Source organism: Maniola hyperantus, chromosome 13, assembly GCF_902806685.2.
Source record: "Maniola hyperantus chromosome 13, iAphHyp1.2, whole genome shotgun sequence".
In the NCBI taxonomy this organism is placed as follows: domain Eukaryota; kingdom Metazoa; phylum Arthropoda; class Insecta; order Lepidoptera; family Nymphalidae; genus Maniola; species Maniola hyperantus.
In genome coordinates, this window is record NC_048548.1 from 864,941 (window position 1) to 885,915 (window position 20,975).

The 20,975-nt window shown below is 36.7% G+C and overlaps 1 protein-coding gene across 2 annotated transcripts in view; it reads right to left on the reverse strand.

The window, feature by feature from the left end:
- The window catches only part of gig (TSC complex subunit tuberin), a 41,521-nt gene extending 34,563 nt beyond the window's left edge, over positions 1–6,958 (reverse strand). For both annotated transcript variants that reach the window (XM_069502796.1, XM_034974780.2), the window contains exons 1-3: positions 6,536–6,958; positions 6,318–6,454; positions 238–492 (exon numbers count right to left, since the gene is read on the reverse strand). In XM_069502796.1, the coding sequence (XP_069358897.1) occupies positions 238–492; positions 6,318–6,454; positions 6,536–6,608 (465 nt within the window). In that variant the 5' untranslated portion in view covers positions 6,609–6,958. The remainder of the gene's footprint in view (positions 1–237; positions 493–6,317; positions 6,455–6,535) is intronic.
- Positions 6,959–20,975: the final 14,017 nt, after the last annotated feature.

The following is a 20,975-nucleotide window of genomic DNA, read 5'->3' on the forward strand; positions in this document are numbered from 1 at the left end:
TTTATATATAACTAGCTGCCCCGGCGAACTTAATTCAGTCGATTCATATTTTTTTAATTTTTCTCTCCGTAAGAACCATCCTCGTACTTCAAGGAATATTATAAAAAAAAGAATTAGCGAAATCGGTTCAGCTGTTCTCGAGATTTGCGATGACCAACACATTTAGTGATTCATTTTTATATTATAGATTTAATTTAGTATTAGTTTTGATAGTATTGTTACAATTTAAAAACTCACCATTTCTTCAAGAAATTTAATATCTTTTCCAGTATTAAGCAGTGTGTACAGAAGCTTGAAGCGCAGCTGGTAGTCCTCGGGCGGGTGCGTGCTATGGGTCCTCTGGAGATATTGGAACAGAATGGTGCGCATGATGATCAGGTCTGGCTGGCCCTCCGCGATGCACCGCAGGAGGCCTAGCGCTGCGTGGCGGGCCTCGGGGTTTGGATCTTCTAGCAGGTCTCTTGTGCATGTCCATATCTTTTCTACTCCACCCTAAAAATTTTGAAAAGAAAATAATAATAATAACCTTTTATTTGGGACCATATAGCGCACAGTTTACAATTATTATATAAAACACAACAACACCAAACAAACGTACAGAAAAAAACCCAAAAAAAACACGTAAAAGTATTTTATTTATACTCAATTTGATGTGTTAATTTATTTATTTTTACTTTTTATTCCACTTATCTGTCGTCTATTCCTCTCTTATTTACTGTTATATTTTATTTTTATACATATATTATTTGTATTTATTTTAATTTATTAGTACACCCCTTCTGCTTTTTTTAATTTTAATAATATCCTATACCCTAAGGTTGCCTGGAAGAGATCGCTATTTTAGCGATAAGGCCGCCTACTGTACTTGCAAACATCAAAGTCAAAGTCAAAGTCAAAGTCAAAGATTTATTCAAAATAGGTAATAAATTACTCTTATTGATTGTCTGGTATAGTGTTAGATTTGTAAAATAATATAGTGGTGATAATTATAACGCAAACTTAAAACTAAAGCTACGAGGGTTCCAAACGCGCCCAGGTCTGAGAAGAGCCCACAACAAACTCAGCCGGGTATTCTTTTTATTATCACCACTTTACAAAATTATTGAAACTTATTAGAACTATCACAAAGTCGTTACGTAGCAACTCATTCCCAAGCTTGCTTATCATTTAAATAATCCTTTACATTGTAATAGGATTTTTCAATTAGTTTACGTTTTATGAAAACTTTGAACTTGTTGAGAGACATCTCCAATATGTCTTCTGGAAGCTTATTATAGAAACGTATGGAATTACGAGCAAATGAATTGCTAACTTTACTGAGCCTAGAGGCGGGAATTACAAGTTTATTTTTATTTCTAGTATTTATATTATGACAGTCACTTTTTTTTTTAAATTTATTTATGTTTTTATGTACGTACAGTAAATTTTCAAAAATATATTGATTATGCACTGTCATAATTTTAACTTCCCTAAATTTAGTTCTCAGCGACTCTCGTGGCCCCATACTGTATATGGCTCGAACAGCCCTTTTCTGCAGCACAAAAATAGAATTAATATCAGCAGCATTACCCCATAATAATATACCATATGACATAATGCTGTGAAAGTAACTAAAATATACTAGTCTCGCAGTTTCTATGTCTGTCAACTGGCGAATCTTTTTTACCGCATATGCGGCAGAACTAAGTCTGTTCGATAAGTTATTTATATGAGAGCCCCATTGAAGTTTTGCATCTAACGTTATTCCAAGAAAAATAGCGGTATCCACTAAATCTAATTCCTCATTATTAAGTTGCACAGTGGTTTTCACCTGCTTAACATTTGGTAAAGTGAATTTAATACACTTTGTCTTTTTCCCGTTGAGAAGCAGGTTATTAGCTTCGAACCACTGTACTAACTTGGTGAGAGAATTGTTTACTTCATCAAAAGTTGTTAAGTATCGATTGATTTTAAATAAAAGTGATGTATCATCAGCAAACAAGACTATCCCGTAATTGTCCTTAGCGAGGTAAGGAAGGTCATTGATGTAAATAAGGAACAGAAAAGGTCCTAAGATGGAACCTTGTGGCACCCCCATTTTTATAACGGATCCGGGAGATCGCTTTCCATTCACGTCTACCCTTTGTATTCTATCATTTAGGTAAGAACTCATCAATTCCAATGCTGCACCCCTAATTCCATAATGGTGCAATTTCGCGACCAATGTTTCATGATCAACGCAGTCGAAAGCCTTGGATAAATCACATAAAACGCCAAGCGCATCACGTGATTCCTCCCAGGCTTCAAATATATTTAGTATTAACTCAACACCAGCATCGGTTGTTGAGCGACCCCGTGTAAAACCAAACTGTTTGGTGTGAAATAAATCATTAATGTTGAAAAAATTAAGCAGTTGAGTTAAAATTATTTTTTCAAAGATTTTACTAAAAGTGGGTAGTACAGATATCGGTCTGAAGTTAGTGGGGTCACTAGTACTACCTGATTTAAATAATGGAATTATTTTACTATGTTTCATTAAGTCTGGAAACTCACCACAGTCAACACAATTATTGAATATTAATGCTAACTCGGGTGCAACAATATCAATTAATGATTTCACAACGTTAACGGAAATGCCCCACAGATCATTTGTTTTCTTATTATTAATTAATTTAAAAGCTTTGATAACGTCAGAGCAACTAACGTGACTGAATTCAAACATTTTATTACATTCAGGCACGTTATCCTCCAATAGTGAGAGAGCGGCGGCTGCTGAAGAGTTCAATGATTTTGTAGTAGAAACAGGAATATCTGTAAAGAAGGTCTCGAAAACGGTTGCAACCTCGGGGTCTGACGTAATCAACTTGTCATGATATTTTAGTTCAAAATTACAAGTTTTATGTGTCACTCTTCCTGTTTCTTCGTTAACTATTTTCCAGGTAGTTTTTACTACATTGGAGCTGTTTTTAATTTTTGCCTGGATATATTTTGACTTGGCTGCAATGCAATCTCTCTTAAACTTTTTGGAAAACAGTTGAACGTACTGCTTGAATTCGTCACCAGTATCATATTGTCGCTCCGCATACAATTCATATAGTTCATCTTTGTTATATTTCTATTGTTTTGGTTTTAGTGTGTACAATAAAGAATATTTCACTTTAAAGTATAATTTTTGAGCTTGAACATCAAAGAAAAACTTCACATATAGTATAAGAGACATGGTCTCTAACTATGGGCCTCATAAGAAAGCTTGTCACTCAGCAAGCGATGGAGACTGCTATGCTTGGAGTTTCTCTACTATAAAATCGAAAATGAGGAAAACCAGGGTAACCAACCTAACACAACGGGTTGCGAAGCTGAAGTGGCAATGGGCGGCGCACATAGAAAAACCAATAGATATTGGGGTTTCAAGATTCTAGAACGACGACCTCGCACTGAAAGCTCAGCGTTAGCCAACCCCCCACTAGGTGGACTAATTACGTCAAACCCCAGAAAGCCGCTGGATTCAGGCGAAACATCAGCGAAAGCCAGCATACTGAAGACCCATTATCATGTGATATCGACTATTAGGAATGTATTGAGTACATTTACAAATCATAGATTTACAAATGAAAGTGCTTAAATAATAATATATTAAAGACTAATATCAAAAAACTAATTTCTTTTTGTATGAAAGCAAATTGCTAATGCGCGTGGCCGCCATTTTAGTGACGTCAGCAGTAGGCTGAAGTTTCGAGCTGATGGTACCCATATTTTTATTTCGGCTGACGTCAAAATGACGTCATTTCGATGTTAATGAGACATGGTTCCAGCGCAATAGTGATTAGCGGGACTTATAATATAGCTGTTTGCCACATTTTTTTTTTTGACAAACTTGTGATGTATAAAATGTAAAAGTAAATTGTATTATTGACTTTTTAATTATCATCTATATCAATCAGTAATCACAAAAATATGAACAAGAGCAGAGCCTGTCTTTAACTTTACCACTATGTGCCCCTTGCCAGCTAGAAGGTTGCCAACCACTAACATGTAACCCTCCACTAATATAGAATTTTGTGAAATTCCAACAGAATTTTTAAATAATTCAAATCCACATGGACAAAGTCACGGCAATTAGCTAGAGTTATATAAACATTTTGTAACACAAAGCATAACGTTATATTTTTAGAACATCAGCTGATAAAAAAATGGTAATAAAGATAAATCTATGCATACCAGTTTTAGCCGTTTTTGTAAACAAATTATATGAAATAACATGTTTAGGTGTTATTTAATTTTGTATGTAGACTGAATATTCAATTCCACCAACATTTCAATTGAATCAACCAATTACTCAGTATATAATATGATTGTTAAGCTTATTTCTGCAGGTGTTCGAGCCTTGGGGCTTAAGGTTGTACATGTGTTTAGGCCACAGTGGTGGTGATGCACATTGTGTATTGCTTGCTTGGTGGCTTGCATGTTTAGCAGCAGACTAGCAGTGGGAGGGCGGGGAGTGCATATCACAGGCTGCATGTTGCACCTTACAGATCTGTCTGTTTCAGGGGATTATATCAAACTAGCTGATGCCCGTGACTTCGTACGCGTGGATTTAGGTTTTTAAAAATCCTTGGGGTTCTCTTAAATTTTCCGGGATAAAAAGTAGCCTGTCCTTCCCCGGGTTGCAAGCTACCTTTGTACCAAATTTCGCCAAAATCGGTTGAACCGTAAAAAGCTAGCTGACAGACAGACAGACAGACAGACAGACACACTTTCGCATTTATAATATTAGTATGGATATGGATTATGCTTATGATTCCTTGAATAAGCAGGCGTTAGTTTGACTTCAGCAAGGAATATCTGCTTCTATATAGCCTCAATAGCTCAATGGTTATAGGAGCAGACTGAAATCTAAAAGGTCCATGGTTCCAAAAGGTACGGCCCACCCATTGCACTATTGTCCTAAAAGTAGAGAAGACCCAAATGTGGTAATTAATCGACTTCCAAAAAGGAGGTGATTCTCAATTCGGCCTGTTTTTAGGGTTCCGTACCTCAAAAGAAAAAACGGAACCCTTATAGGATCACTTTGTTGTCTGTCGGTCTATCAAGAAACCTACAGGGTACTTCCTGTTGATTTAGAATCATGAAATTTTGCAGGTAGGTCTTCTAGCAGACATAAGGGGAAAAATCTGAAAACCGTGAATTTAGGGTAAAATCACACGCAAAAAAATAAATTGTGGTCATGAACTAATAATTAATTCGTATTTTCAATTTTCTAAGTAAGATAACTATATCAAGTGGGGTATCATTTATGAAAGGTCTTTACCTGTGCATTCTAAAATAGGTTTTTGTTTATTTTTATGAATCATAGTTTTTGAATTATCATGCAAAATGTCGAGAAAATACGACTGTGGTATGGAACTCACGTTGCCTGACTCGCACTTGGCCAGTTTATTTTTTATTTTAAGTATTCACTTTAGATACATAATGTAACAATATCAACTTCTTGTTTACATATCTGTACAATGTACATATTAAAAGACAGTGTCCTTACTGACAGACTGATCTATCAACACACAGCTTAAACGCTGGGGTTAGAAACTTGACTAAACAAGACTGAATACATTTACACAGATATGGCATTATAATTTGCATTATATTGCTATTAAACAGCTGTAAATCGTGACAGTTACAAAATGTGTATATATTACAATGCAATTTTGTGACAATTGAACAGCTCTGCAAATAAGACTTGATTGCATGAAATAAAATTTTACAGGAGCAAAACACCGAAAAAAACTGAAGCAAAAAACCGAAAGAAGCTAATTTACACCATTATGATCCAAGTCATGAATTTTGTACTCAATTTTATTTGTACAAATTTTTGAGCTGGTTTGCTTAAAAATGAGTTCAAGTTCTAATTCAGTGAACAAAATCATAAACTTTGAACCCAATTTCAGTACAATTTAAGGCTGTTTTGCTTACAAATGAGTTCAGATTTGTATTCACTGGACCAAAAAGTCTAAATTAAAGAATTTTGATTAGAAGATGTGTAATAACACCGTTTTTTTCACCAGCTTTTCAATTACTAGCAACAGATTCTTCAGATTCAGAATCTTTTATATAAGTACTGCATAGCAATAGTTGTTTTAATAGATAATTGCATTAATATTGTTGTTATTCACTAAAACACTTCTTTTGACAAAATTGTGTATTCTAGTCAATAGATGAACATGAATTACATATGTATATTGCACACAAAGGCCGAAATGAAACAAACATTGGTAATAGAAGTGCTATAGTGAACCCAAGATTGTGCAAGACACAGAAGAAAGTATGCAGTCAATATGACTTACTTCTTGTACTCGAATCTGCAGAACCTTCTCCCCAACCTCCTTGATAGCTCGCAAGCGACGGTGCAGCGGGGACTCCGGCCCCAATTCACGCCGTAGCTCCGGAGAAACCACCAGCTCGCTGGTCGCCGCTACAGGCGCTGCACCGCACAAAACACACAATTAACCACATATTACACCTTACCGGCGACCCCTGTGACTCGCTAAAACACGATACCCACCCGTAGCACCCTTCTTGAAGAACACTTTCAACTTTTCCTGAAGGGACTTTATCTCCCTGTCTCTCGAGCCCATTGTACTGCCCCGCGCGATCCGGTGTCGACTCGATGTTGTCTTAAAGCTAGAACTGGGCGCGGCGATTATCTATGCGTTTGAAATTGGAAATAAAAACTCATATTTGTTGAAAATTATTCTCACTACCGCTGTGCTTTGCTATTCACCATCTGACAGTTTGATAGCCCTCCCTCCGCACAGCTGACAGATATCAATTCATGAATTCATTACACGACGAACAAAACAAGAACAAAACACAGTTTTTCATACACCACAAATACTTTGTAGCTTTATGAGCACGTAATCACTATTTTTTGTGACGATAAACATGGAATATTTTCGTGATAAAAATAGGTGACAATAAATTATGTAGCAAAGTAGTAAACAACGTGACGAACGTGACTTTGTATTCCAATTTCTGAACGATAAATTTCATAATGTTTTTAAACACTTTCCGCTGCTCTGGGTTCGAGTTTTTTTTAACCTCGTGTTGAATGTTGATGTCACAGAGTACATTGAATATAGGGGTAGTTGATGTTGCCCATATGTTGCCACAGCAGCACATTATTGTTAAAATATGCATTTAAAATATTTTATAAAAAAACAATGTTAGGCTGATAACCAAGCAACTGTTTTATGTACTTAAATCAATATTAATAGCACTTTTCGTTATTTTTCACTATGCTATACTGACGCGCCTATAATATTTAGTAGGTAGTTACCTACCTACTTGAATACTTACATAGATGGATGCAACTTAGGTAAAGCTAAGCATTCATCATGATGCGCAACGGGATTTGTCGCGACTTGCGCACCGCTGCCGTGCGTAGTAAAGAATCAAGAAAGACGCCGTGCTTCGGCTCTGGAGGTGTACCTTGCGCTATCCTCAAAATGTTACTTATCTCCTACAACATATTCTGTACCTACCTATTTTTATTTATTTTATAATTTATTTATTAATAAACAACTTTTGTCTTTTATCTAGTTACTTCATTACATAATTGCTCAGTAAAAACTGAAAGGAGTTCACCGGTGTCTCTGGTTTTTTGACGACCTTCCTGGCGCAGTGGTGAGAGGTGACTGGTGACCACTATGGGCTTATAAGTGTGAGGTCCCGGGTTAAATTCCTGGCAGGGTCAATTAGAGAATTTGTAAATTATCTCTGGTTGTCTGATGGGAGGCTACGGCCGTGTTTAGCTACTTATCACCTTGGTAAAGCCGTGCCGCCAAGCGATTTAACATCCCGGTACGATGCTATGTAGACACCGTTAACAGTTTACTAAAAACTGCCATCCCTTGTAAGTTAGCCCGCTACTATTTTAGACTGCATCATCACTTACTACCAAGTGAGATCACAATTCACAGTCAATAATAACTTGTCTTCATCATCATCATGGTCAACCCATTGCCGGTCCTTTACTGAGCATGGGACTTCTTTCAAAATGAGAAGGTTAAAATTAGGCCATGTTATCTGCACGCTGCACTGGTCCAGTGCGGATTGGCAGACTTCAAGTACTACTTGTAGAATGTAGGTAATGGAATTAAAAATTATTATTTGTTGTCATAGCGGCAATAGAAATTAACACAGATCTAAGAATCTACTTAGGAGAGCCAGTTTTTGCAACATTTTTTAAATTGTTTAACACTTACGTCAATAAGCTCGCGAATTGTTCGAGATCAAATAAAAATAAAAAATAAAATCTGTGAAAAGTTCAACTCGCTACCACCTATTACCATTCACGAGATACAGCCCGCTGACAGACAGACGGAATGGGCGGACGGACTAGTATTAAGGTCCCGTTGGCAACCTTCGGGTACGGAACCCTAAAACAATTGACTACAAACTGGCTATGCTATACGAAGTTTATTTATAATATTTGGCATACAATAAATCCACGTCACGTCGGTGTTTAGGCGTTTAACCACAGGGCTGTCCAATAACACTTATATTATCATCATCATCATCATCATCATGATCAACCCATCGCCGGCTCACTACGTCTTTAAGCCTCAATAGCTCAACGGGTAAAGGAATGAACTGAAAACCGAAAATGTTGACGGTTCAAACCCCGCCCGTTGCACTATTGTCGTACCTACTTCTAGCACAAGCTTGACGCTTAGTTGGAGAGGAAAGGGGAATATTAGTCATTTAACGAAACAAAATATTGACTGACAAACTAATTGCTGTCAGAATAGACACACCTACGACACAGTGCCTTACTTCAAATCAAAAATCTGGATAAACTTCATATCGCTAAATAGAGTTTAGAGTTTTTCGTTTGTGAAGCCAACCTGTACTAACATTCAAGTTGTTCAAGTCAACTTTCGTGACGCAAACACCTAAGCAGGCAACGGCAGCCCTAGCGAGCCATCTGTCGCTGTCACAGGTGAGCGCGAATTGTCGACCCTCGTCACGGGATCAAATTAAACGCGCTATATTACCCCGCGTTACCGTGTTACCCCGCGTACCCTTTCATATGGCGCTAAAGTTGCATGACATTTGATTTATACCCATCTGCTTAAACTTTTAATAAAGTGTCAGATGCTAGTTCACCTAAGATCTCGTAGAGCTCAGAGATGGAACAAACTAGTTGTGCCTCCTAAAAGACTACAGATGTTTGAAAAGAGTACACACTATATGGCAATAACTGTGTACAATACACTTCCTGACAACTACAAAAACACTACTATAAATAATTTCAAGAGGAAAACTCATGAGCTGCTTGTAAATAAATGTTATTACAACATCTCGGAATTTTTGATTGATGAGCTTAAATAATTTGTCTAAAATAATATCTAAATAATGTAAATCTGATGACTTAGATTAGATGACTGAAATAAATTATGGTCTTGTAGTGCAATAGTTAGGTATCCCCTCTGTATGACATGTAAAATTTAAATGACTGTTTTTATTTCTATTTTTTCTCTTGTTTTTGTATGACTTAATTAATTTACTTTTTATTAATTATATAATTTTAAAGATTTTTTAATTTATATGTACTTACTAAAAATTTAACTGTAATGTAATATTTAAATATTCATACACCAATATTCTAAGGTAGAATGCATAAGGCTCGCCAACTAATTTTATAACCATGTTATGTCACCTGCATTCTTATGAATAAATTTGTTATTTATTTGTTATTTATTTATTCAGTCATGGGATAGTTACAGGCAATAATCATTCCCATAGGTCCGATTTACATCGCTCATGGGCTGATTACACCTACCGAGTAGTGAAGCGAGACAGTAAAGTGTCACTCGGCCGAGACAGTGCTGTGGCTGAGAAATTGTGGCGAAATTGCACTCGTTAAGTGTTTATACCAATCGAGTACTCGACCGAGGACACTGACTCGCCACTGTACTCGTTAGGTGTAATCATACCATCAAGGACAGTGGCGAGTAGAGTAGATAAGTAAAGCGAGTAAGTAGGTACACCACTGTATATAGTAGGTGCAGGGGACGCCCCGCAAACCAGCACAGCTTCTGCGATAACCCGGTGCGGGACAGCGTGCGCGTGGGTGACGTGTGGGTGTGCGGGGCGTCCCCACGTCTCATACCCCGATTTCCATCTCGATCTGTCGCGTACTATACAGTGATGTACAGTACGCGTCAGAAAGTAATGCACATCGGCCTTTAGAATGACGTTTCGGCTTTGTGGAGCGTTGTCTCTGTCACTCTTACCTATGTGATGTTTTGTCGGTCTCAACGACAGAGACAATGCTCTACAAAACTGCTACCTCTTTCTAAAGGTCGATGTACATTACTTTTTCTGCCGCGTACTGTACTTATGCTGTAACTAGCTTATGCTCGCGACTTTTTAACCCCTATTTCGACCCCTTAGGGGTTGAATTTTCAAAAATCCTTTCTTAGCGGATGCATAATAGCTATCTGCATGACAAATTTCAGCCCGATCCGTCCAGTAGTTTGAGCTGTGCGTTGAAAGATCAGTCAGTCAGCCAGTCAGTCAGTCACCTTTTCCTTTTATATATTTAAGATTATCTACTAGCCACTGTCAAAGAGGTGGTTTGGACATTTCACAGTGTCATCAACGCACAATGAGTGCGATGTCTCTCTCTCATGGCTTTCGCAAGGCTTTGTCGATGAAAAAGCTGTGAGAAAGTGTTGTCGCACGAAATTGTGCTTGGGCTGTTCGTAAGCAACGTCATGAAGTCGCAAAGTTTCAAGCTCTTGCAACTTTTCACTTATGAATTTTTATTTGAAAGCAAAATTCAATTTGTCTAAGTACCATTTAAGTACTTTTTGCATTACAGACTTAAGGTTTCTTTAGGAAAAACGGAACCCTTATAGGATCACTTTGTTGTCTGCCTGTCTGTCTGTCGGTCTTTCTGTCTGTCGGTCTGTCAAGAAACCTACAGGGTACTACCCGTTGACCCGTTAATCATGAAATTTAGCAGGTAGGAAGGTCTTATAGCAGACATTCGGGGAAAAATCTGAAAACCATCTCATGATTCTGTTTGTAGTGGTTTGACTAAGTGCAAGTTGTACCATTCCACTCGTCCTACTCACATTAGGTACAATGACAGCTGATGTAGCTGGTATCAGAGATAATCAGTACCCTTATTATAATCAGTACCCTTATTATAAATGAGAAAGTGTGTTTGTTTGTTGCTTTATTGGTTTGTTAGTTTGTCCTTCAATCACGTCGCAACAGTGCAACGGATCGACGTGATTTTTTGCATGGGTATAGTTAACGACCTGGAGAGTGACATAGGCTACTTTTTATCCCGGAAAATCAAAAAGTTCCCACGGGATTTTTTTCAACCTAAATCCACGCGAACTCAGCTAGTCTATATATATAAAAGGAGAAGGTGACTGACTGACTGACTGACTGACTGACTGACTGACTGACTGACTGACTGACTGACTGACTGACTGACTGACTGACTGACTGACTGATCTATCAACGCACAGCTCAAACTACTGGACGGATCGGGCTGAAATTTGGCATGCAGCTAGGTATTATGACGTAGGCATCCGCTAAGAAAGGATTTTTGAAAATTCAACTCCTAAGGGGGTTAAATAGGGGTTTGAAATTTTATAGTCCACGCGGACGAAGTCGCGAGCATAAGTTAGTGGTCTATAAAATCTAAATACATAGGTAGACTAGAATACGTCGAATCAGCAGTATCGACGTTAGCTGTAAGCGGAGTGCAGTATGCAGGTGCGGAAGGTTGGATTGTTTTCTTTGTGAAGAGCCATTAGCCGCGTCCCGGCACATAAATATTCACAACTGCAGCAATAAAACTCCGGACACTTTAGTCTGCCGTCCGTTCCACTCCGGGCTGCTCCGTCATACTTGTGTTTGTAGTGGTTTGGCTAAATGCAAGTGTACACCATTCTACTCACATTATAATGACAGATGATGACAGCGCTCCATCTTAGGCTACATCATCACTTGCCACCCTTGAAATTAGAGGTGTCAAATACAGGTTCATGTGTGTATCACAATATTATCACGTGTTACAGACAAATATTTAATAATTATTAACGTTACATTATTTTGTTACAAAAAAAAAAATTGCTTGAACCGTGAGGCGCAAGCAGAAAAATGGGTGCAATCGATTTTCGACCTTATTGACATACGTCAGAAAACAGCATTTTAGCAATCTATGAATTATACTGAGCAAGAATATGACAAAAAACAACTTTCTCATAACCGTCAATAAGGTCGAGATTTGCTTGCACCGATTTCACCATGAGGCGCAAGCATATAAATGGGTGCAAGCGATTTCCGACCTTATTGACATAGGGAACAACATTTTAACAATCTATGAATGATACCTACTGAACAAGAATATGACAAAAAACAACTTTCTCATAACCGTCAATAAGGTCGAGAACTAGGGTATAGCTTGTATTTAACTCGATTGATTTAAATTTTAAATTTTACTCTTAATAGGTACCCAATCCATACCTTCGCGACAGGTCGAAATGGCAATCGGGGAGGGAATGCCCCGCACACCCGCACGGCCCCTGTGCTAACCCAGTGCGGGCGAGCGAGGGTGACGTGCGAGTGTGCGGGGTGTCACCCCCGCCTCATACCCCGATTGCCATCTCAACCTGTCGCGGAATACAGTACCTAGTACCTACCTATGTATGTAAAAATAAAAACAAGTAGAACGATAAAGCAATGTCAAGTAGATACCTACAATACAATAGGTAGGTAAGTTTACCTAGTTACCTATAAAAAAATCTTTTTAGTAGGTAACTACTATATTTATTATCATACATTTCTACATATTTATTATCATACGAATTATAAAATGATGATGATGATTTCTAAAAGAACAATACCACTTCACGTACCTATTACCTATAATACTTAAATGTATGATAACACCTACACTTTGAAAAACATTTTCTCATACGATTTATAAAATGACGCAAGTATTTCCAAAAAGAACAAATCTACTATAATAGGTATTATTAACGCGCGACACAAATCTATCACAACACAAAAATGTACCTAATCTACATTATTTTGCCTAATCTACATTACAATTATTCGCATTAAATATTTAGCGACACTCAAGTTCACAAATAAATAAAACTGCATTCAAAATTTATTACGAAACAAACAAAATGATAAAAATACTAGCCGCATACTCGTATCATCACAGTCAACATGTAACAGGCCAATACGAAAATTCGATGTAATAATTATTCACCGTCGAATCGCGACGATATTTGTATTCAGCTGTACCTACCTAATATATTTTATTCTAATATCGTCGCTCGGTCGCGCCGCGCGCGGCGTATCAAAGATCCGAACGCCTGAGTTATTTTTTAGGAAGGATTTTCTCAAATTTTCACTACTTATTATATATTGTATTCAATTTTGTTTTAATCTAAAAACGAATATCTTGAATACATTTATATATTTAATAAATTTATTAGGTACATTATTTTTTGACACCTCTACTTGAAATATACAGTTCAATTACGAATGTACTTGTACAGAGTATAACGGTGTGGTGGGTTGCGGACCGCGGGCGGCGCGGCCCGCTGCGCGCAGATTCGCGTAGTCTGCGCGTTTGATGGACGAGGGTTTACGTGAGCGTGGTTTTAAATATTTTAGTGTCGTTTAGTAAGTTATATCATAAAATGGTGCATTACTGTTCTGTCTACGGACGCTATGCGAATTCTAAACAGAACAAGGGTAAAATTTCACCGATTTCCCCGCGATTTTAATCCCAATTTTGTGACAACCCTTGCATATTTGCGTAGGAACACAATTTAATTTTTTTTGTGTGATCTAACCCTAAATTCACGGTTTTTAGATTTTTCCCCATATGTCACCTATAAGATCTACCTACCTGCCAAATTTCATGATTCTAGGTCAACGGGAAGTACCCTCTAGGTTTCTTGACAGACAGACGGACAGACAGACAGACAACAAAGTTTTTTTTTTTTTTTTTTTTGTCGTAAAGTACTGAGGCCAGTACATTACTACCATGACAATCTAGCCTATGTAAGAGGCTAATAAGCAATATTATATTAACCTAAACTTATAAACGAGACAACAAAGTGATCCTGTAAGGGTTCCGTTTTTCCTTTTGAGGTACGGAACCCTAAAAACTGCCATATCCCTTCTAAGTTAGCCCCAAAAAAAAAAAAAAAAGTATATACCTACACGAGCGACGGCGTCGCTCGACTTCAGAGGCGTCGAACAACTGGTAGTATTTTGTTAAACTGTGGCGCTAGTCTATAGATAAAAAAAACGATCTGCGTTATAATAGCCCGTCTATTATAACGCAGATCGTTTTTTTTTAATTTCCTACGTACATCACGAGCACAAATGGTGCTCATTAGCGGTGGAGCGGTGCACAAATAATATCTCTGCGGCACATTGATGAGGGCTTCGTTACAGTGGTCTGTGGTTACACCTAATTAGAGCCTCAATAGCTCAACGGGTAAAGGAGTGGACTGAAAACCGAATGGTCGACGGTACAAACCCCGCCCGTTGCACTATTGTCGTACCTACTCCTAGCACAAGCTTGACGCTTAGTTGGAGGGGAAAGGGGAATATTAGTCATTTAACATGGCTAATATTCTTTAAAAAAAAAAAAAAAATTACGTATTCCGTTTGGGCGCACGGAGCGAGCGGGCCGGAACATGGACGGTTATGTCAATTTGTTGGAATCCCTTATATCTACCTACTTTTGTGTTCATTAGCCGATTTACCCGACGCTTTAGGCCTGAAGTTACGTTTTGCACTCTTATCATTGGCGGTTACCACAGTTGCAACTAGATGGCGCAATTCAATCGGTAACGTTTCATGACATAGTCCCGAACAAATGTATTGCCAGCAGTGCTCGCACTAATGGAGTTTTCTGGACTATATAAAGAAGTTTTAAGACACAATCTGCTGGCGCCCCGAGCACGACACCGCTCGGAGGGAAATTTCACTCTGGTACGGTCGAGGGTCGAGCCTATACACTGTTCCCGTGAATCATGATTTCATTGTTAGTACACGGTAACAAGGTCTATTATGGGTTGCGTAAAGTGCGCCTCTTATGCATTTCAGCGAGAAGCTACTTGTTTACCTTGTAAGTCAGTTAAAGAAAAATGGACAATAATAATATCTCTGCGGCACATTGATGAGGGCTTCGTTTCACCTAATTACGAATTCCGTTTGGGCGCTGGACGGTAGTGTCAGTTTGTTGGAATCCCGAACGGAAATTAAATATTAATAGAGGAATGCTCTGTTTGGAGATTTAGGGAACAGGTTTTTTAAATTGTTATTCAGATACAAGTTAGCCCTTGATTGCAATCTCACCTGGTGGTAAGTCTAAGATGGAAGCGGGCTAACCTGGTAGAGGCAGATTTTTTAGCCCACACCCCAACAAGCAAAATAATCCCAGAATGCATATGTTTTAGGAGTATATACTCCTTTAAGTGCCTTGAAAGATGCTGTTTAGACTATAAGCAAAATCACCCTTAAATTTAACCTTATAAGCGTTTATAAGATCAACTTTACTAGTTACTATAAGCTCTGCTTTCCTATAAAAGCTACGTAGAAGGGCAAACAGACTGAAGAATAGTTACTCTAGTTAGTTACACTTATAAGCGCTTATAAGATCACGTCTACGAGTTACTATAAGCTCTGCTTTCCTATAAAAGCTACGTACAAGGTTAAACATACTGAAGAATAGTTACTCTAGTTAATTACACTTATAAGAGCTTATAAGATCATATTCACTGGCGATTATAAACCTGTGTCTCCAATAAAAGCTACTTATAAGTGTAAATATACTCAGCACTACTTTGATACTATTAACACTTATTACTGGTTTTATAAGCACTAATAAGTTTATATTTGATTCCATTACAAGTACATTTTAAGTACAGGGTTTTAAAATAGTATTTCGCAAGAGTAAAGTGGCATTATATAAATACAATCCTATAACTGCATTCATTGAGATCGTTTTTTCCTATTAAAACTTTTGTCAAAGACATAGTAAGGTTACTTACTCTTGAAGAAGGTGTTATAAACCAAAATATGTTTATTATGATTCTACAAATGCTTTTATAATCTTATATCAACCATTTTGATCGTAGTTTAAATTGTTTTTATAATAGTGAATTGATATTAGGTATAAAATTGATTTAAATAAGTGGAAAAGGTTTAAAAAAGTGGTAGCTATAATAGAAAAGTTTGCCAAACTTACCAAGAAATGGTAAAAGTTTAAAGTATGAATTTTGAAGCAGCCAAAGACTGTATTAATAAAAAGTGCTAAGGGTTCCGTACAAAATAATAGTAATATAATGGACTACGATACGAACTCTGAAAAAAAAAACAAATGAAAAATCATCAAGCGAGGTTGAAAGTGATGTTGGAGACCAAACTTCAGATTACGACAAAAATAATGAATTGCGCAAAGATATGAAAAAATGGGCATTACAGTTCGCAGGTAATGAGCAGGACATAGACATACACGGTTATCATACGAAAATACTGAAGATGCATTTGAGGAACCATTAGAGTCGTCAGTTTTTTAATATTTATAAATGTGATTGCAGAGAACTTATAAGTCTGAAAATGACTATAAAATTACAGATATAAAGTGCAAGCTTGTGAATATCCACAGGTTAATACAAATTCATTTTCATGCCATTATTGCATACGTTGTAAATAGGGCTTTACTTATAAATAAAAGCAAAAGACTAAAATGTTGTGTTGTTTTTTATTATAAATCAATTCAATTAAAAGTTACACAAGTTAAAAATCCGACTTAAATAATTTATACTTATATTATCAGTAGGTACTTTCATGAGATACTTTGGTTAACTACTTTTATCCTAATATGAATTACTGCATTCGTAAGAGTTTCGATTGCTTTTACACATTATCAACTAACTTCCTTAGGTAAAGGAATCCATCCTTAGTCATAGTAACTTTGTAAATAGCTAAATAAAACCTCAGTTTCAGTTTAAGAATCAATAAGAAATTGTAGTTCTAACTTAAGAATTTTATCAAACTACCTACTTCTGAACATTTTCATACATATTAAATACTACAGGAATTAAACATTTTATGTGGCTTATTCTAGAAATCTTTAGATCTAGGACTTCTACATATTTCAAAAATTAAATTATCCAACTAATATTATAAATGCGAAAGTGTGTCTGTCTGTCTGTCTGTCTGTCTGCTCGCCTTTCACGGCCCATCAGTTCAACCGATTTTGATGAAAATTGGTACAGCGATAGCTTGCATCCCGGGGAAGGACATACTTTTTATCCCGGAAAATCGAAGAGTTCCCACGGGATTTTTAAAAACCTAAATCCACGCGGACGAAGTCGCGGGATCAGCTAGTATAATTCCGAATAAGTCCACCATAGCCTTCATACGAGTTTTTAAAGCCAATACAAGTAGGTACGTTCTTACTAATAACTAAAACAACAAAAAGTTCTGCAATAATACTTCCAAAAAAATAGCTTTTTTTCTAAATTAAACAATAGTTAATATAATATAACCTATTATCATAATATATATAATTAATATAATGTCAATAAATAGTAATATAATATATATATATATATATATATATATATATATATATATATATATATATATATATATATATATATATAATATATATTTTATTTATTTACTTTAATATATTAATAATAATATAGGTATTATATTGTTGAGACTGTAGCTCGATAGGCTACAGATCCAACAATATATTATTATTATACTACTACTAACAACTAAACAGTAAAAACTTCTTTCAAGTTATTAATAATTACAAATTTCGCATTCATCGCTTGGATAGTGATTATAAACTGTATATACAGAACAATTTTCACACCAAAAATAATCTTGATACAATAATGATCTTATTGATTCTTGATTTTCAATGAAGTGTAAAGGTCTATCTCTAGAGACAGTATGGTTACAACCGTAGCATATGTTAGACAAAACGAAGTGTGTAACTGTCCACGGCCATTTTAATTTTTTTAGTGAACGGAAATCCTTTTTGATCAAAAATCGGTCGATATCCAGAAACATAACCATCTTCAGCCCGAATGTTGATTGATGCCTAAACACAAATAAGTACTTAAGTATATTATTTCAAATAAATGTTGTACTAGTCAACGCCAATTATAGTGAAATCAGTCATAAAGTCATATCCACAAAATACAGTTTAGGTTAGTTTTGAAGTGAAATTGATTAATAATTATTATTAATATTCAATACTCAGTAAATTTTTGTGATTATTATTATTTGAGTTATTGGTACCGAAAAACTCCTCAAAATGTTAAAGATTTTTTTCTAGTACACCTCGTAAATATATAGGTACTGTATCGTTTTGGTTTTCTTTTTGACATTGCGAAACCCTAATTATGATACAACATGTCGTGTGATGGATTCGATTTTCCTTTAGTGGCCTTATAACTTACTTTAAAATGCTAGCTTTGAAAATGGCGGTCAACTTCAACAGTAATCTACATAATTTATTAATATGACATATGTAAAAATGCTAATTTTAAGAGGGGCGTTAAAATTTTAACCTAAAACATTGTATACTTCACAGGAAATGTGGGTTTCCCATGTGAACACAATATTTCATAAAATATCTAACTAAAACATAAAATAACATCACTCTGGCATTTTATAAACAAATCAATACATACCTTTAATATTTTCACATTTATCCACAACTCATTGACACTAAATTATTGCAGCCGAATGATCGAACAAAATATAAACTTGTAAAAGAATTACGGAGTGCGTAATAATCCGAGTTAGTTTTGTTAGACACTAATAGTTAGTTTTGTGGGATCATATAGTTTCACACAGTGCCGTTACAAGGATCTTATAGTCGTAAATCGAATTCAGCAGGGGTACTATCAGGGTGCTACTAGAATAAACACACCTATAAAGTGGGCCTTTTCCCGGGCTAGTAAGCGCTTATAAATTCGTTATAAGTACGCTAAATTTTGGTTTTGGGATAATTACAAAACCACTTTTTGCTAGTTGGGACCCCTTTGGTCTCCACACTGGAACGCTAAATCGCTTGGTGGCATGGCTTTACCGGTAGGCTGGTAACTAGCCACGGCCGATGTCTCCCACCAGACCAGACCAGAGAAATTATAAAAATCCAAGCCCCTTCCGGAAATCGAACCCGGGACCTCCCTGCACTATTAAGACAACAGCGCTTACCCCTGCGCCAGGGAGGACGTCAAACTTTCAAAATTCCGGGCTTACGGCTTCCAGAAGACGCGGGGCGTTGCGTTGCGCGTTTTTTGGGTTCCGTACCGGAGGGTGCCAACGTGACCCTATTACTAATCCTCCGCTGTCCGTTCGTCCGTCCATCTGACTGTCAGCGAGCTACCTATAAAAACCTAAATCAACGCGGACGAAGTCGAGGGCATCAGCTAGTACGCCTATAAAATAAAGAAGTAGAAAAAATCTGTAGCGATAGAAAACAATAGAGCACTAATTGTATGGGATCGTATTAGGTAGGTATACGTTTGTGTGCAGGTGTAGAACGACAGTTTGTTTGCTAACGGCCATTACAGTCCGCGCCGGTAACTCAGCAGCACTGCAGCAATAAAGCAGCAAACAACAAAACTGCTGCAAACTGCAGTACGGCCCGCTGCGACATAGCGGACCCACTAATTGCTGTTTGGGAGTTTCTAAAGCTGCAGACTTTGGGTCGGATGAGTCTTTTAGCAATTAAAGGAAAAATGGTTCAAAATTGAGCAAAAACAATTGTCATATAGGTATTCTTCTTGTTTTGTATTTATTTGTCAAGATCTTAGATAAAATGTGCTATATTTGGGATCTGATAATATATTCACGTACTAAATCTAACAGAAAAATGTCCGCTTCTGTATGCTGCGCGTCATGAACGTGAGATGCGTATTCACAGACCATATTTGTCGCTATAGCGGCAATACACATTCTGTGAAAATTTAAACTCTCTACCTATTACGGTTCATGAGATACATGCCGCTGACAGACAGACGGACGGACAGAGGAGGCTAAGTAATAAGATCCTGTTGGCACCCTTCGGGTACGGAACCCTAAAAAACAGAAACATACGCGGGCATCATATACTAGTATACCTAGTAGTAATAAAATTTATAATTTTAGCCAAGCATAGCTCTCTCCATTGCCCGCTGAGGAACACGGAGCTTATTATAAGGTATGGAGCTTACCAGTTAGCGATCATGTCCTGGATTCATAAAACATAATTCGTTTTATTCAAGTAAACTTTGCAAGTGCTTTAGAATCCTCAATTAAAAAAAATTAAAAAAAACCGACTTCAACCAATAACCACAAACACTAAAAAGTAAAAAATAATTTAATTTATTACCCAATATATTATTATGTAGGTATACAAGAGTTATTGTAGTTCTATAGTAATATTTTTTGGAGCCGGTGCCGCAGGAAGCGTCTATCTACTCTTCATATTGTTTTGTGACTCCACATTGGCACCTGATTGATTGATTGATTAAATATATAAAAGGAATAGGTGACTGACTGGCTGACTGATCTCTCAACGCACAGCTCAAACTACTGGACTGATCGGGCTGAAATTCGGCATGCAGATAGCTATTATGAAGTACCTAGGCATCCGCTAAGAAAGGATTTTTGAAAATTCAACCCTTAAGGTGGTGAAATAGGGGTTTGAAATTTGTGTAGTCCACGCGGACGAAGTCACGAGCATAAGCCAGTCTTAATAATAAAAACACGCGTAGGCCTCAATAGTTTTATTGAAAAAATATTTTTTTACAAGACTTTATCTAGGTATGTACATAGATAGAATTAAGCTTTTAAAGTACCAGTTGCTGAGAATTATTTCATGGTGGGTAAGTTACCATAAGGTTGCGTTATGCATTAAATATAAA